This window comes from Macrobrachium rosenbergii, chromosome 55, assembly GCF_040412425.1.
Source record: "Macrobrachium rosenbergii isolate ZJJX-2024 chromosome 55, ASM4041242v1, whole genome shotgun sequence".
NCBI lineage: Eukaryota > Metazoa > Arthropoda > Malacostraca > Decapoda > Palaemonidae > Macrobrachium > Macrobrachium rosenbergii.
Genome location: NC_089795.1, coordinates 76,085,976 through 76,105,516, shown reverse-complemented (window position 1 = coordinate 76,105,516; position 19,541 = coordinate 76,085,976). Strand labels below are relative to the sequence as shown.

General features: G+C 34.5%; 1 protein-coding gene across 1 annotated transcript; it reads right to left on the bottom strand.

Moving 5' to 3' along the window:
* Window positions 1-671: 671 nt before the first annotated feature.
* LOC136835446 (homeobox protein zampogna-like) lies at window positions 672-19,282 on the bottom strand. The gene is made up of 4 exons (XM_067098987.1): window positions 18,147-19,282; window positions 7,882-8,042; window positions 3,969-4,064; window positions 672-2,581 (listed from the first exon to the last, which is right to left on the bottom strand). The coding sequence occupies exons 1-4, from the start codon at window positions 18,661-18,663 to the stop codon at window positions 2,162-2,164; spliced, it is 1,194 nt and encodes a 397-aa protein (XP_066955088.1). The 5' UTR covers window positions 18,664-19,282; the 3' UTR covers window positions 672-2,161.
* Between the last annotated feature and the right edge of the window lie 259 nt (window positions 19,283-19,541).

Below are 19,541 nucleotides of genomic sequence, written 5' to 3'. Positions count from 1 at the left end.
AATTACCATATTCAGTCAGAACACATTTCTTAGGCACTTTTATTATTATAAGTTCCAGTTTCCAGTCACGAGGCTTTGTTTCCTCATTCCGAATTCTACATATTTATGATACAAGGTGTCATTTCACGGTCAGCAAAAAATGCTGACACAAGGGAAAACTAGATTAAAATGGTTGACCCTAATGTAAACATTTATTTATTCAATATACAATTATTTATATAGAATGTCTTATAATGAACAGCTTTCTTTACAGTACCTAATTATACCTACCGTTTTACTTATTTTTACATGGACATCATATATATATTTACATAACCTATAATTAATCTTTGTACAAGAGTGCTAGACTTCCTAGTTCACTGAAGATGTGACGACTCTGTATTAAAGTCTGCCAAAAATAATAATAATAATAATAATAATAATAATAATAATAATAATAATAATTAATTTCTCTTCTCATGGCCGAGTGGTTAGTGTCCTGGACTTAAGAGACTGGGACGAGGAGGATTGCAAGGGTGCGGGGACTGTAATCTCCCACTCACACCTTGTGTAATTAACTTGCAAGTGAAAGAAAGATTCTCACGCATCGGAGACGCCCTCTTTAAGGGTAAACTGGTGTTAGGTGAAGAATAAGAATAATAATACAATAATAATAATAATAATAATAATAATAATAATAATAATAATTTTTCTTACGCAAAGATAAATACCAACTTCTGAATCACTGTTAGGAGGATCATGTCCTTCTTGACTGAACGTTTTGGACATTGATAAAATCATCTTCCTTTGACTTCTGACGAGGGATTACCATCTCTCTACCCTAATTAGGAACGAATTTACATTCATTAAAAACTCTGTAAGTATTTCTAGTTTTTTTTAGTATTCGAATAAATCTGTTAAAAATATCAAAACATAATCCATTTCACTTGTGTGGTTGACTAACTTTTCATAATTTATCGCAAACGCACCGAAGACTGTAATAAGACAAAAAGTGAAAATGAAAACAATGAAATGATAATGACAATATGAAATCTCAGTGAATATGAATGAAATGAAAGGTTTATTAATAGCTTACATGTGGATGCTTACAAGAATGACTTCATTATACTTCCATAGACCATTTCCACAGTATTAACTGAGAATTGTATCGTCAGGGAAATTGCCTTCGAACGTAATAAAAATGCGTCAACCGTGTTTGCTCTACATTTCTATTGGTCCAGATTCCAAAATGAGTATATAAGGTTACACCGAGAATGTGTATTTTGAAAAGAAATAAAGAAGAAAGACAAACAGCCTTCACGCTTCATCCCAGCCTAAAATGTAATTGTACAGCACTTCACTTTTATGATCTGTCGTATATTCATATTAATAACAAAGCCTCTACATGATAACAATACGACGCTATGCTTATGATGATTATCACTATTAAGTTTCAAATGCCTTCGCTAAAACCACCCAAGGGTTATAATGGAAAGTCTCTTATCTTTTCGTTCGATTCGCTCGGTTTGGCTTCTCTGGAGCCATTGAGAGTTTCATAGAAATAAGTTCATTTCGTCTAAGAACATTTTCTCACGGCGGTAAAAGTTATTTGAAACGTAAATGCATCATTCTACCGAAAGTCTGTTCGCGCAGAATCTTTCCTGTCAACCTTGGCATATTTCAGAGAGTGTTTACACATTTTTGCACAGTATTTTCTTCTTCCTTTTGATGTCCAAATGCTAGTTTTATCCAAGGAACTGATCATGCACCAATTTGTGGATCACTGATATAATCCCTTAACTGTTTTTCCTTTTAGATTGCACCATTTTAAGGGTACTGTCGTTCTCTTTTTCCAGAAGAGCCAGGAGTTTTGGGTTTTCACTGATTAGTCAAGAATGAAAATAGGGAGAATGTAACATTAATGCTATCACGTTGGGCCTCTGGAAACTATTCCATAATCTTCAACACTGCTATTATTTCATTTCCGTAGTAACCCGGAAGTGGCTGCGCAACAACCGTCAGTCTCATTCCGTGCGAGAAAGTGGTTCCGGAAACTTCAAAAGGAGGAACTACTCGAGAATGAGTCGCAGAGTGAGGTGGAGGTGTAGGAGGAGGAGGAGGAGAGGGTGGAGGAGACGGCCGAGCGCCATGAGACACCGAAGAACAGCAGTTTATCTCCTCTTCAGGGTCGCTGAGGTGACGGAGGGTGTGGGGCGGACCTCCCCCCGGCTCCGCTTCCTGTGCTTCCGCTAGTGGAGACTGAGGGCGTGGGCGAGGAAGTTGCACTTTGGCTGGCATGGGCGGCGTGGGGCGGGAGGAGGGAGGAAGTGAGAGAGGAGAGAGAGGATGAGAGCGAGGAGAGGGATGCTGGGGAGAGAGCTGATAACTGAGGGAGGTGAGGGAGGGAGGAGAGGGGGCCGTTGCCCCCGCTGTGCGGCGGAGGGCACAGGTAAGGGTAGTAGCAGTAAGGAGGGATGCCCAGGGTGCCCAAGGAGCCGAGCGAACTGAGGGTGCTCAGAGAAGCCAGCGAGGGCAGCAGAAGGGGCGGCCGAGGGACGCCTTCCTCCGGTCCCAGCAGCAGCTGATCGTCACGCATTAACACCTGTTGGGGAAGGGAGAGAGAGAGAGAGAATGTGTGTGTGAGGGACAGCCGCAATTAAGGTGGGGACGCCACGAAACACCTGCACGCCCGCGACTGCTGCGTCGGGAACTTATCGTGGCAACTGATGCTTAGTTACGTGATGATGGACGCACGCGAGCGCGCTTAACCTTCCGTCAAATTTACGAGATGATTGTGGATGCTGAGTCAACGAGCAACTGCACATTGCAAAGAGGCATGCATGAAAGGACTGATTGCAAATTGCTCGAGGTAGATTTGATGGAATTCATAAGTGAGATGATTCATCTTATTTGCCTTTTCAAAGAGGATTGCCAATTGTGAAGATTGATACTCAAGCACCCATTTTGTACAAATCAGTATTCTTACAATGCCAGAAACCAAAAAAGAAAAATTGTTTATTATAACTGAATTTTGCACATATTTGCAAAAATTATAGCCAATTTATGAACTTCATAAAGTTACAGGCATTATTCATTCATCTAATGGCCCATTCAACTTACAAGAGCCAACAGCCAATTCGCTCTACTTTCAATTTAAGCGATTAAGAGAAATTGCAAATCAACCACTTAAAGGAACTCATGACGGATAGGCCAAAACATCAATTACTTCTTTCAAAGAATCGGTGAAGTAAAAGCTTGTTGTTCAGACCAACAGACACAAAGATGCACATAGAAGGAAGATATCCGGAATCTCAATATAATTTCTTAAGTTCCAGATTATTAAAAGCCATGCATATAAAATGAGGGTCTGTGATAAGATTTAATGCGCAAATTGCCATTAAAATAAAAATTCTTAGCATACAAACAATACCATTAAAAACAATATGCCTTGTAAAAAATGGAACCAGGTGCTATCATAAAGAGTATATATAGGCGGGGACACAATTATCAGGCTTTCAATCTGATTTTATGCAACAGTTACTGTAGACTACTTGATTCCATTAAAATCACTGATAATACACGGGATCACTTCTTGATCTACAGTGACATTTAAACCAACAATAAAATAATATATATATATATATATATATATATATATATATATATATATATATATATATATATATATATAAATATATATATATATATATATATATATATATATATATATATATATATATATATATATATATATATATATATTATATATATATGTACATATATTATATATATATATGTATATATATATATATATATATATATATATATATATATATATATATATATATATATATATATATATATACAAATAATGCCTCTTCACCCATCTGTATCTGCATAGGCAATTGTACATAGTCCCGGAGAAAATAAAGCACATAATTATTATCTTTATTGACATTTTTCTTATCGTTATTAATTAGAATATTTACCTTAACTGCAACGCGGCGACCTGAGGACGGCGTCTCGCAGGCGGCCAACTGCTTCCTCTTCGTTTTGTATCGTCGGTTCTGGAACCATATTTTAACCTGCAGAAGAGAAAAATAAAATATTCTCAAGTAAAATATGTTTTAAGAATGGCATAAGCGAAAGAAGGATTACAATGCGGAAAAAACAGTTCATAAATAAACAGGATTCTTAATAATAAGTACGACAAAAGAAGCTTATGAAGAGAGAATTTGGTATCGTCGATTCTGGAATCACATTTTATCCTGGAGAAGAAGGAAATAAAATATTTGTTAGTGAAACATTTTTTATGAATGATATAGCCAAAAGAAGAATAACACTGCCGAAGAATTGGTCCATAAATAAACAAGATTCCTGATAATGAAATATGGCAACGAAGGTAAAGAAGTATTAAAAATTGGGCATAAAATCAAGATTGAGAGAAACCGCACATGATCTGACGACGGGTCCTCGACAACTCGCAATCAAGCAAAGGATAAGAAGGTCGAAGAAATGGTTCAAAGATAAACTTGATTCTTAATAATAAAGTAAAGCGAAGGAGGCTAAGGAGTGTGAAGGATTTAACGTTAAATCTAGACTGAAAGTATCCGGAATAGATCTGACGAGGGGTCCTCGTGAATTTCCCTCCGGTGTCAATCGTTTAAATAGGGATCTCTGTGTGATATCTTTTAACCTAACTATCGCACTTCCGATATAACATTCCTGATTGAAGAGGAAGCATAAAAATAAAACAGACTAATGTAAAATAAAGGATATCAATTTAATGTGATGCTCTGTTTTTATATATATATTTCTAAAACAACAGATTGATGGAAAGAAGTTTATGCAGATTTATCGTAAAATATGTTAACGAAAACTAAGTTCCTCTTCCCACCCACCGTATATTTGCAAATGGCATTCACCTACAATATTATAAAATAAGAAAGTATGCATATGCATATATATATATATATATATATATATATATATATATATATATATATATATATATATATATATATATATATATATATATATATATATATATATGGTAAGGCGACTATAACACGTAATTCTAGATTCTTAATACTTCCAACTAATAATCTTGAATATCTTTCTATTCATAAGGAAAGAAAATCTTCCAAAGTCTTCGGTCATCTTACTAATTCCTTAATATCGTAGCAAGAACATTCTTCTAATAATAATCCTACTAAGCTGTCATTTAGCGTCAAACTAAAACGAGAAAAGATTGTCAATTTAGAATAACAAAGCAATATCATCTACATAACGCATGCGCATAAGCCACCCTCAAATAGTTTCCCCTAATGTCTGGGATACGCAATAATCGCCCGCCATCCGTCTTGATTATTAACAGGAATTCTTCTTCTTCTTTTCTTCTTCTTCTTCAACGTTCGGACGATATTGGCTGGACCCAATCTTTCATCATGACCTACTTAATCACCTGGAGTAACTGCCAGCGATAATGCAACGACATGAAAACTCATCGCCATTAATGCATGTTATCAAGAAGCATATATTCTACTCGCGGAGTAATTGAATCTCTCGGGTAATCGTCATGGTAATGATTTCCTGGGAATAGCTTCCTGGTATCTGCGCTTCCACAACTGAGCAAAAGGCATTGTGCTCCTGTTAACAGGGCGACAGAGTTTTGATTCAAAGGTTATGAGGGACTCTAGCAATTAAATCGGATAAAATTGAATTTTGGATATGTGGTCTATTTTGCTTAAACTGTATGGTAATACACACACAAACATACATATATATCCGTGTTATATATATATATATATATATATATATATATATATATATATATATATATATATATATATATATATATATATATATAATATATACTGTATATATATACATATATATATATATATATAATATAATATATCTGTTATGTATATATATGAATATAAACCTAAATCATAATTTCAGTATTCACTATAAAACAATAATAAGAGAGAGAGAGAGAGAGAGAGAGAGAGAGAGAGAGAGAGAGAGAGAGAGATAATATACACTTCCCTATTTGAAAGAAAGTGTATACTGTACCTCAACGCAAGCCAGTCACGATTAAAGGTAATAATATATGAACTCAAAATTTTACACACACTCACACAGATGAACAGTCTAATAAAAATCCGATAGTGTCTATATAACGACAATAAAGTAGTAACACAACACAGAAAACTGATTACTAGTTTTAATTTTTAAAAAATGCGAAAAAGTGGAACCTACTTCAGAATACAACGTTCCTTAAAAATATGTCCAGAAAAAAAGCGCAATTTCTTGGTAATAAATAAGACGATCATGTATACCAAACCACTGCCATAAATAAAAATAAGTTACAACTTCAGAACATTTTAAGAATTCTCAATCTCTTCTCTCCCCATCAGAGCACAAGTAATTCACTGGGGCATTCGAGCACGGACTAAAACTCGATAGGAAAAGGGCACATTCTGGGCGGGTGTCATGTCACCTAAGACCTGTAAATCGCACCGCAATTACTCGTTTATGTATTTACGAGGTTCATCATGCGAGCACTGTACTATGTTCCCAGATACCAATAGAAAACGAGGGTGATATAGGATTAGGCGCCGATGTGACACGAATATTCACATTTGTGCCGAGGCTGTTGTTGTTCGTGTTATTTTTGTTGTGAATGTTGTGAAGTTGTAGATACGTGTCTTGTATTCGCTACAAGAAACTAATAATTTTCGTAAAATATGTCAATTTCATTGTATCTTCTTAATGTATAATGAAGAGACTTTCCCCAAGTGCATAATGACTGTTATCACACTGAATCAAAATGCATAATGACTGTTATCACATTGAATCAAAAGTTATGTAATTTGCAATTACAAAAACGTTAAAATACAAATTAACCCGTAAAAGTCCACTGTGTGATCGGCAGGACTGATTAATTATTAAATGAGATTCCACGTCTACAATTTCCCATTCAGACTATAAGTCACAATTGAGCTCTTCGTAACCTAATTCTCCCCAAATAAGGTCAAGTAGAAGAAAATTCGTTATAATAATTCCATCGAGTACAAAGAAGGGGAAAAATCGAAATCTCATCACCAATCATACGGATTTTTTGGAATAAAACCATCTACATATTTTCTGTTAATAAAGAGAGAGAGAGAGAGAGAGAGTATGTTTCCAATAAACTATTGGGTTTATATATCAAAGCAGAAATAATTTTATCTATCAAAACCAAAATCTCTCTCTCTCTCTCTCTCTCTCTCTCTCTCTCTCATTTATCTCTCTCCATTTATGCACCTAACAATAGTACCCAACACTTCTAGTGTATCTCAGTATAAAATATATACACCGATTTTTTTTCACAGTGGCCTCTTGTGTAATCTACTAAGGGGGCGCTGCATTTTTACCTAATACAAAGCCCTTGGGGTAGTTACCGCTTACAGTGTGATGAACGCGGCACATTGTGAATGGCACTACAGCTTCTCTGCAATCACCTTTCAGCCTCCAGCAGCACCGCTTTCTACCTGTTAAATATCATCCGTTCCCTTTGGTATTCCCACTTGGCTGTCCAAGATCTTCTATTCTTACTTTACTCCAAGTTTTGGTTCTCATTTAAAAACAAACCCTTCGGGAGAACCCAGTGAGTCTAAAATCGGACGCCTGGTGGCCGCGCTAAACTTATTCACAATGATAAATACTCACTTCCTTTCAACATCCAAAACTCTATCTTGCTCTATTTTTAAATTCTCTTATAAGAGCAAATCCTACGTGAGAACCCATGAGTCTCAAACCTGACTCGGTGGCCCAACTACTCCTATATATAATGATAAATACCCATTTCCAAAACTATATATAATGATATATATTTATTTCCGTTTCAGTCCTCACCTGTTGTTCCGTCAATTTGAGCGCCTGTGCCAGATCCGCTCTCTCAGGTCCTGATAGGTAGCGCTGGTGGGCAAAGCGCCGCTCCAATTCGAAAACTTGGGCATGACTGAAGGCCGCTCGGCACCTCTTCTTGCGCGGAGCCCGCTCTCCGTCTGAAGGATCTGCCGGGGGAAGGAATGGGGAATTGAGTGATTGGCTTCCAAAAATTGGCGTTGCAGCAACTGGTTTCATATACATTTCAAGCTTCTATTCAAGCTGTTGGTAAGGGGGACCTAAGCTGAGTGAATAAGGTGCAAGAAATTTCTCTGCAAAGTGCATTTGAATTAGTTTGAAGCAGTTGCTTTGCACAATGAAAACAAATAAACAGTATATCATATATTCACTTATGCAATGCAAAAGAATATTTAATATGCTACTAAATGGCCTAAAGCAAAAATTGAATTCTCAATATTCTGATAGTATGTTCTTAATCAATAATTTAGCTCTCTCAAATCATAGTTTGAGAAGTATAGGTTAATCATACTTTTTTATGTAATACAAATTATTTGTCTATGTGCACGTGCATAAATACAGTAATGATATGGAATCACAAATACATAAACAAAAATATTTAACATACAGTAAACAAAAACTTGTGGAAAATCGAAGAATAATACAGAATATGTATCTATGTCACTTAATGGCTTGTGAAAATTTGTTTTCATATGGCCATAGTTGTATTTATAATATGTATAAATAAATAAAGAAATAAATAATATATATATTATATATATATAATATTTATATAATATATATAAATACATATGTTTGTGTGTATATATATAATACATGTATTCTTATATATATATATATATATATATATATATATATATATATATATATATATATATATATATATATATATATATATATGAAACAAAAGCCTACCAAGCGTTAAGTGACCCCAGAAGCCATTTCGTTACAACATCACTTTGTCTGCAATATACGAAAAGGAAAACAACCAAATTAATTATTACGTAAACTGTTTAAATTTTGTTTATTGAAAAGTTCACCAAACTTACGAATGCCTGGACTGGTGGTCATCAAATTATTAAACTCCGTCTTTATTACACTTGAGTCTATTGTGTTACGATTCACCATTATATTACAATAAAAGAAAGAGAACGACTATTTTCATCAAGTGCATTTTTCGAGGGATTTTTTTCTATAAATAAATTTTTAATAATATTCTTTTACCTGTCGTTTTATGAAAGCACATTCAGAAAATTTAAATAAATTAATTTGTTTTTCCCATCACTACGAAAAGTGATTTAGTTTTCCATTTAGCTAGATAATACCCTGACAGGAACAAAATATTACATACACATTTGCAGGCACTTACGCCCAAACACGCATACGAACCCCCATCCTGAATATTTGCTCACCGGACCATCGTCTCTCACCGAAGGCTGAAATTTAGAGGTATTGAACTGTTGTAAAAAAAAAAAAAAAAAAAGTAATCCCGACAATTACGAGTTCGGTCTCGTATGATCAATACTGATGGCAGCTTCTTTTTTGCCTATATCTTTTTTTTTTTTTTTTTTTTTTTAACGTGGAAAGGCGACGATACGAATTAGGACAGGAGTGATATGATTGATCGGCTGATAACGTATTGGTTTACTGGGAAAATAATAAGGCATTGGATCAACAGAGGATACGGCGAACTGGTGGCCTAAAGTGTAATGACAACAAGACACGGCGTCATGAGTTTCCAGAAACACGGCAAAAGGGAGGAAATAGCAATATAAACATATAATTTTACATGACAAAGGAAAAAACTGAAGAGCCGTCAGTCAGCGGCATTGATTGTCAATTCTTATGAATGAAGACTATATATATTGAATTAGCTCCTGTAGCTAAGCTTTTATACCATAATTTTAATTACAATCTGTAAGTTAAAATTCACGTACCAAATCTACAATACAAATTTCGTTTATAGCAGAAACAAATCCACAAAGCAAACATATCTGAAACACGAGCCTAGGGTCGAAGCCTCCTGTAAATGCTGTACGAACAATAGTTATTAAAAGAAAAAAAAATCCACTGGCGCAAAAATGACCAGAACTGAAAATTAAAGAACTTTCTATAATCTTCATGATTAAACTCGCAATCATCCGTTTCCTTGTATCAACTCGCTTCTAGTGTTTTTAAGCACTCGCCTAGACTTATTTTTGACATTTCATTATATAAAAATTAATAAAATCCTTCGTGGTCGATTGCTGGAAAATGCCGCTACTCTGTTTTTGGGAAACACAGTGTAAGCAGTACTCTTAAAGGAATGATTTTTTTTATCGTCATAAAGAAAAATGCGATGTGTACAGGTACTGAATAAGGTTCTGTACATTATTTATATGTAACCAGAAATTCATTATGTTGAATGCTAAGCACAACTTACAGTTAAACAAAATATATATTTCAAGTGACGCAATAATTGCCTTTCTCCTCTATATCCTTGTCAATTTTGCATGAAGTGTACTTCGTATTTTTAATGTAATAATAATAATAATAATAATAATAATAATAATAATAATAATAATAATAATAATAATAATAATAATTATTATTATTATTATTATTATTAAATAATAATAATAACAATAAATAATAATAATAATAATAATAATAATAATAATTATTATTATTATTATTATTATTATTGTTGTTGTTGTTGTTGTTGTTGAATAAAATGGCTGCATTTTGCGAACTGATTTTATACTGAGTTTTCTCCATTCTTCTAGTAATTTGCTTTTCCTGCACATCAATGTTAGTCAATAATTGTCCAATGTTCATATTTCGATGGATGAAACAGCGTATTTCTTACAAACAAAGCTTGACTCAAAGAGGGTCTTCTTCCTTCATATAATAATAATAATAATAATAATAATAATAATAATAATAATAATAATAATAATAATAATATTAATAATAATAATAATAATAATAATATTTATTTTTATTATTATTATATTATTATTACTGCCGCTGCTGCTGTAGCCAAACAAACTTTCACTGCAGAGATCAGAGTTAGAAACTTAAAAGCCCCTTAAAGGAGGAAATATCATCTGAGAGAGAGAGAGAGAGAGAGAGAGAGAGAGAGAGAGAGAGAGAGCAGGGGACATAACTTCACATGTTCACGAAACCGACACGAGAAACATGAAAGGAATATCATGAATAACTAAAAAACTAATATTCAATTATAATTAAAAACCTGTTAATTAATCTCCATATTTAACTAAAAACTGTTAATGTTTATCACTAACTGAAAACCTGTAAACTAATATTCATACGCTACTAAATACCTGTTAATTAATATTCACAAATAACTAGAAACCTTTAACTAACATGCTGAACTCAAATATAGCAATGAAATTTATAATTGAATCAAATCAATTAAAAATTAATCCTCACTTAGTTGGAAATGTTGTTCTAGATATGCTTAGAAAACAAGTCAACTATGAACCACCTTTAACTTACAGACAGATACATAAACAGGCAATTTCGGACAAGCTGATCAGTATTGTTTATCATTAAACATTTATCAGCAGCCAATAGATTTTGACTTTAGGTATCATGTATTTAAATCATTCTCGGTAAAAATTTTTTTTAATCTTATTTGTTGATTTTAAATATTAGGCTAACGCACAGTACTAAGCAATTACGGAGAGTAGACGCAGAATTTCGTTTAAACTGATACAAACGACCGGTAATTGCGAGTTTCCCAAGATTGTCGAGGAATGATAAAACTTTGTTCCGTATACATGACAATTACATCCTCTTCACTTCTCTTATCATATCGTCCTACCATTATCGCTTCTGGAATGATCCGTTACCATCAAAATGCCCCAAATATACGCTAAACTCGATACATCACACGCCTCCTGTATATTTGTTTCTATTTGTTTCTCTGGAAGTAATCGTATTAATTCATGACTACAAATCAAGGATTTCCGACATCTCGCGGAAATTCTCGCTAGTTAATTTCACACCCTTGACTCTCCCGTCTCGTCGAGACCAATTGCCGTTTGCACCAGACTCCTCTGATGAGTTTCAAGTTTTACTACATTTTTAGTTTTCTGTAAAAGAAAACTACTGTAACGGTTTTATGTGTCCGTCGGCAATTTTTCTGTCCGCCCTCATATAAAAACTACTGAGGCTAGGGGGCTGCAAATGTTGATCACTCACCCTCCAGTCATCAAACATTCCAAATTGCAGCACTCTAGTCTCAGTAATTTTTATTTGATTTAAGGTTAAATTTAGCCATAATCGTGCATATGGAACGATGTATGCCAAGCCACCACCGGCCGTGGTGAAGTTTCACCAGCCGCGGCTCTTTGGCGATATATACCGAAACCACCGAAGATAGATCTGTTTTCGGTGTCGCCGATTATACCACGATGTGGCGGCTGTACAGAAAACTCGATTGCGCCGAAGAAACTACGGCGCAATTTTTTTAGGGTTGGGAGGAAAATACAGTGGATATGCAAATACAACTTACCATACTTAAATTATGGCAATTGCCTTTTACATCACAGAAGTGTGAATTTATTTTTTTAAAAATCATGCCTATTATTCGTACCAAGCTCACAGATCAACTTACTAACCACTAGAAGCATTATATTTACTTCGTAAAAAAGTTTGGATAACGTTTAATTGCTTTTTGTTAACGAAATGGCTGTTTACCGACTTCACTGACATTCCCTATCACCATATCAATTTGCTTCCAATTCCTTCCTTTTATTCAAATTTGTGGATGCTGTTGAATGAAATATGAGAATAACATTCAGAAATAAGTGACTGGAAAATTATCTTGCAAATACTACCGTTATTTTAATATTAAAGGAAGTTCTGGCATATAGGGTGTAGGAGAGAGAAAGACAAGCGATTTTACGGCATTCTGAAGTCACGGCAAGTCATAAAAATTTGATGTAAAATAGTGTAATAGTAGTAAGCAATAAATGTCAAATTGCAGAATTGCTTCTATAAGAGCCTGAAAACTCAAGTTTCCATGATAGTACCTTCTGAGTATTAAAAAATCCTCATAAAATTCATGATGATGATGATGATGATGATTATTATTATACATATGTATATATATACATATATATGTATATGCATATAGTATATACTATGTGTGTATGTGTATGTGTTTTTGTGTGTGAGGGGGTTCATCAAAAACAGTAGTGGAATATTAAATTAATGAAATTAGTTGGCGACGTTTCCCTCACCATTATATGGTAACAAACAGCAATCAAAACTTCATCGACCACAACAGTGAAAACATTATTTATTTTAATCACTGATATCATTACCAATGATAATAAATATATAAAAAAAACTATAAAATCATTATAATTAGCCTCATTTCATCATTATAATCATTAACATTATACTTTAAATTTCGTGATCCCTCGGTTCCACTACCACACCCGTCAATCACACCTCCCGCACCCCTGTTACCCTACCCCTTCACTCCCTCGCCCCTCCCCCAACCCCCTTCCCACCATGACAGTGGCGATCAGCCAACCTTCTAATCCCCATCGATTCCATCGCACGCAAATCTCCGATCGCAATTTCGCCTAATCAAAGAGATGGTAATTGCGGGCGTTTAGCACGTGGTACACCCGGATGCGAGCGAGCAGTCGAGAGCATTTGCCGTTTATTGCAATTGGTAAATGATCTCGACTCCGTCGGGGAAAATTGGATTTTATTTTATTGGCTTTTTATTTCATCATTTCGTTTGTGCCGATTACCGTTTTTGGTTATTCTCATTTACATCAGTATTTTTTTCATTACTTATGGATTCATGATTTCAGCGAGGAACGTCGAATTGAATGTATTTCTCTTTGTAATTCTTATTTTTCAGCACTTGCTCTTGCATAGTATACGTGTACATATTCGCGATTATAGGTCAGTGTTTGAATGAGTGACCACTGAGTAATGTTGATGACTTCATTATCTTTGGGTCAGAGGCTCGGTCTAGTAACTTCACCCTCATATATGTGCGTATATGTATAAATTTATATACCTATATATAAATATTTATATACATATGCATATGTGTACATGTATATACATATGCATATATGTAAATACATACATAAATATATATATATATATATATATATATATATATATATATATATATATATATATATATATATATATATATAATATATATAACCTATATGTATATATATACATATGTACAATATACAAACATACATACATACATACATATATACATATATAATATACACACACACATATATACATATATATATATATATATATATATATATATATATATAATGTATAAACGTGTGCGTGTTGTCACTATATAAATGTCAGTATTACTGTAATTGTCTTAACAAATTTAGAACAAAACAGTACAACATACACGTCGCTAAGTAATTTCAAAGACTTTAGCTAGTTTGGTTTATGATTTTACAATATTTATCATTATCATTATTCAGTAGATGACCCTATTCATATGGAACAAGCCCACAGGGGTCATTGACTTGAAATTCAAGCTTCCAGAGAATATGGTGTTTATTAGAAAGAAGTAAAAGGAAGTACAGGGAAATGCGTAGCCTAAAGAAAGACTTTACAATTCCAAAATGAATATTTTAAGCCTAGTGAAGTTGCTTCCCCTGTAGTATCGTCATTTTGAGAAAATAATCTGGCCATACAAAAGTAATGATTAAAATTTTGCCTGAGAACTAGGGAACACTAGTGTACTTACATATGGCCAAGTGAAAAAGGAGATAAATAATCAGATTATTATTATTATTATTATTATTATTATTATTATTATTATTGTGTATTATTAATATATTATTAATATTATTATTCAGAAGATGAAAGCCTATATATATATATATATATATATATATATATATATATATATATATATATATATATATATATATATATATATATATATATATATATGAATACATATTTATTTATGGCAATTTTCTACTGAGCATTTATTATCTTAAATGGCTATTTTAGCAGTAATCATAATTGGTCAATATTTTGTGTTTTATAAAAACCTCCAGGATTTGAATGTATATTAGAAACCCACAGCAGTTTACTGTTATTAAAAATCTAGAATTTATTGGCGAAAAAGCCAACTGAGTTTACAATGGAATTTGCTGGCAGGTTTACTAACACTCTTATTGTCTTTGACACTTGGAAGGAAGAAGATATATATATATATGATATATATATATATATATATATGTGTGTATATATATATATATACATATACTATATATATATATATATATATATATATATATATATATATATATATATATATATATATATATATACTATATATATATATATATATATGTATATATATATATATATATATAATATGTATCTTGCATACACATACATACATACATACATACATACATACACACACACACATATATTTATGAGAGAGAGAGAGAGAGAGAGAGAGAGAGAGAGAGAGAAATGTTTAATACAATATGCATAAGCGCTGTACGAGTAAGTTTCACATTCCCGCAGATACTTTCAAATTACGGAACTCTCCCCCTCCCTTTGTGCTCAATGAATTTTTAAAACCGTAACTGTGTAAGCAAGAAGTTTGTACTCTAGCCTGAACAGTTATCAATTAACACCATCTTCTGCCTTGTTCATTTGTAAATGGCTTGAGCTAAAATAAGGTACATTATTATCAATTACTCATTATTACTGTCTTCCCTCCTTCTTCCATACAAAGGCCTACGTGGATCTAGGCCTATTGGGACCAGTTCGGTCTTCCTTCTGCCATGAAAGATAATTTCTTATCCAGGATAATTGTAATGATTTGCGCAGAAATAATGGTCAATAAGTTCCTAACGGTAGGGAAGCCTAAACGCAGTATTTTGACCCTAAATGGGGAAGATCACGTGACTTTCATATCAGGCCGACAAACTTACTTGTTTTATGTGATATGATAGTCATTTTAAATTACGATAGTCAGTGTAACTTACGACAGTGATGGTAGAATACAATAGTCAGTGTAAATTACGATAGTAAGTGAAAATTACGATAGTGGATGTAAAATACAATATTCAGTATCAATTACGAAAGTCCTTGTACAACAGGATAGTCAGTGTAAACTACGATATTTATTGTAAAGTATTGTGCAACAATTAAGTCATTTGTAAAAAATTATGAAATTTTCCAAATTCTTTCAGGACTGAAGTTTCTTTGATATGCAAACAAAAATCATTTAGATTTTCGTGAATACTCGGCAACTAAGTTATTATCGTAATTATTGTTATCATACTAAGAACAATCTGACGCGAATGATAATGAGAAAAATAGGAAATAAACGTAAGAAAATAGAAAATAAATAGTAAAATTAAAATAAGTCCTTTACTGAAGCACGATGATGGTTGGTTAAGTAGATTCTGATACAGAAATGATAGGCTGTAAATTGGTAATTGGCAGGTACTAGTACAAAATGCTTTCATGTTCTCTACTGTAATTTTACAAAGCGTGACAAACTTCTAAGGTTATCATGTGTTGAGAGGAAGTGTTTATAAGTCTTCAAATATATATATATCTATATATATATATATATATATATATATATATATATATATATATATATATATATATATATATATGTATATATGTATATGTATGTATATATATACTGTATATACATACATGTATTTTTTCTAAAGCCAACCCTTATCGGGAACATATATAAATATAAATATAAATACATACATACATATATATATGTGTGTATATATATATATATGCATAAATATACATATAATCTACATGCTTAAAGGTTTCCACCGTGTTATCAATATTCCACAAACATTTTGAGGTCCTTCTCTCAGGCATATCGTTAATTCTTTTTTTCTTTCTTTGAAGTATCAGATATTATCATTACCATGATGATATTCCGAAATACCGCACATTATAAATCAAAATGCTACTGTCATATATTCATAAATTATAACGTGAGACACAACAGTTCCCTAGAGGTAAATGCGAGTTTACGGAATATTGACCTTAGCTTCTGCAAACTTGCAGTGATAAAAGCACAAAAAATTATAAAGGCTCTTACGTATTTATTCTTGTTTTCCTGGCATTAACGGGGGTTCGCTATCGCTCTTTAATATGGGGATAGGGCAGTATTTCACAATAATGTATATTCGGTAAATCCATATTTACCACAGGTACGTGGAATGCATACATTAGTCAGAGAGCTCCCTGTGTCGCCATTTCGGTAATTCTAATCATCAAGATGCTGATTTCTGTACTGTTCGAACACGAGGATAATGAATGCCTTTGAATTAAGCGGAAAAACAATAACATTATTAAAACAAACGCAAAACTAGGAAATCAAATGAAAAAATACAACTAAACTTAGTGAACAATAGATAAAATGTCTTTCCATATAATTGTGGCAGATAATTGTCTTAATTCGAAACACAATAATAAAAATTATATATCAAGGAAAATACGCATATCTGATACGCGATAGACGCAACTGATGGAACTTCAAATGTCAAAGAAATAATTCGAGGGGAGAGTCGAGAACAGAAACTTCTTGAGGGGAACAAATTTGAATACCGAAGACCTTAACGGACAGATATAAGATCTTTATAAAAAATAATAAATAAATATAGGAATTATGATCCATTTTGAAACGGATATAAAATGAACTTATAAATTCTGCTTGGTAACACTCTACATTAAAATGAAGATTCATGAATGGCAATAAGAGAGATATTTTATACCATTCCGTAGTTTTTCTATTACGATCGGTATCATATCCTTCCCACCATCTAAGTTTGGATGTTAGTCAAAAACTTTAAAAAATTATGATGGAAGCCTAAAGAATTTTTAACAAATAATACCAAAATACGCGAATGCAACGAGAAATAAAAGAATAGGAAAGTTTAGCATTTTGAACTCGACTCAAGCTCGAATATAAATGGTTTTAAAAATGTAAAATTACAATTTAAATTATCAGAACTATGTGAAAAAAATACGAACAAAATTATATGCATCTTATGTGTTAAGCCTGGGAAATTCTAAACCCTACCGTCTATAAATATTTGTTGAAGATGTATTGAAAACTCGCATCAGAATCACGACACCGCCATTTACATAAACCGAATTTCCACAGTTCAGATGCTTCGGAAAAACCTAATCTGAAGTAAGACGTCGGCTGCACTAACCTTTACCATCTGCCGAAGACCCATCGTGCGCACTGGCTTTGGACAGGTCGGTCGAGTGGGAATTATCCTCTCTGTCACTGTGGTCGATCTCGACCTCCTCCATACTCATCTCGGAGCAAGGGGACGTCGACCTGCTCCGGCGCCCGAGGAGGTTGAACGCTTCTGGGGAGGAGGTGAGAGTCCTGCCGTCCACCGACCGCGATAACGATCCGCTGGTGGGGCCCGAGGACGGCTCGATGGAGGAACTCACTTCGGGATGCACTCCGGAGTCCTTGGAGAGGTCCATCGGCGACGGCGAGTTGTACTTGAGCACCGACACGGGCCGGAAACCCAGGCTGGGCGAGCTTCTCAAGTCGGCGAGGGCGCGATGGTGGTCGGGCGTCGATCGGAGGTCTGTCGGGGAGCGGTTTTCCATGCGGGTCAGGATGTCGGTGATGGAGAAGGGCGTCACGGATGCCGTAGTCTGCGTCTGACTATCGGGGCTACCAGGTTTTTCCATTTTGATCAGAGTCTCCATAACAGATGGGTGCGACAGGCCTCGGACGAGAACAAAAGAGGGGGAGAAATAAAAAAATAAAGGGGGAAAACAAAAAAAGGCGTTTTTCGGATGTAAATGCCACAGCAGCCCTGTTGTGTTTCACTTTCGTCCGGGCATCGCTCGAAAGAGAAGTTCACCTAAGTTCGGGGTTATGTAATATGTCGAGCGTTCACCAAGTCCACCACCATCCACACCGGGCCAGAGACTAAGTTCTCGTTTGGCAGCTGAGCGATCCCACGTGGAGGGTCACGAGAGGCGGCCTCCACAAGCCCTACCAAAGGTGCGTGTTTTCCCCTCAGCGACTGCGAGAGAATGTGTGAGTGAGGACCTCCGGTAAGGATGAGGGAACAGAGAGGAGGAGGAGGTGGAGGAGGAAGTGCTTAGAAGGGGGGAGGGCCTGAGTAGGATGGGGAGGGGAAGACCGGAGGTAGGGAAGGGAGAGGGGAGACGGTTGCTAGCCTCTGCGGTCCGCGACTATTTGTCCTCTAATTGGTTCTGTCACTTCGCTCCCTCTATCTCTTTCCCAGATGCTACAACTCCATTAGTCCCACGCGACCAACTTCAAAACTCATCAGGCCTTCCTGAGCACCCTCCAAGTCGCCGGTTCCTCACATTTTGCCTCATTTATTTCGCCTTTTCCCTCGGGGGAAACTTCTTCAATTCTCTTCGAAATGAAGTTCGCGAACGCACCGGCGTTTGGCCGCAATAAGATATTCCATTCTATCAAACGATAATGAGTGCTATAAATTGAAAGAAAATAATTCCGTGACTGTAGCGAGAGAAATATGTTACAAGGGGCGGTCCTTGCGCCCACCAATCGCGAGCCGAGCCGGAATATGAGGGGAGTAGGTGGGCGG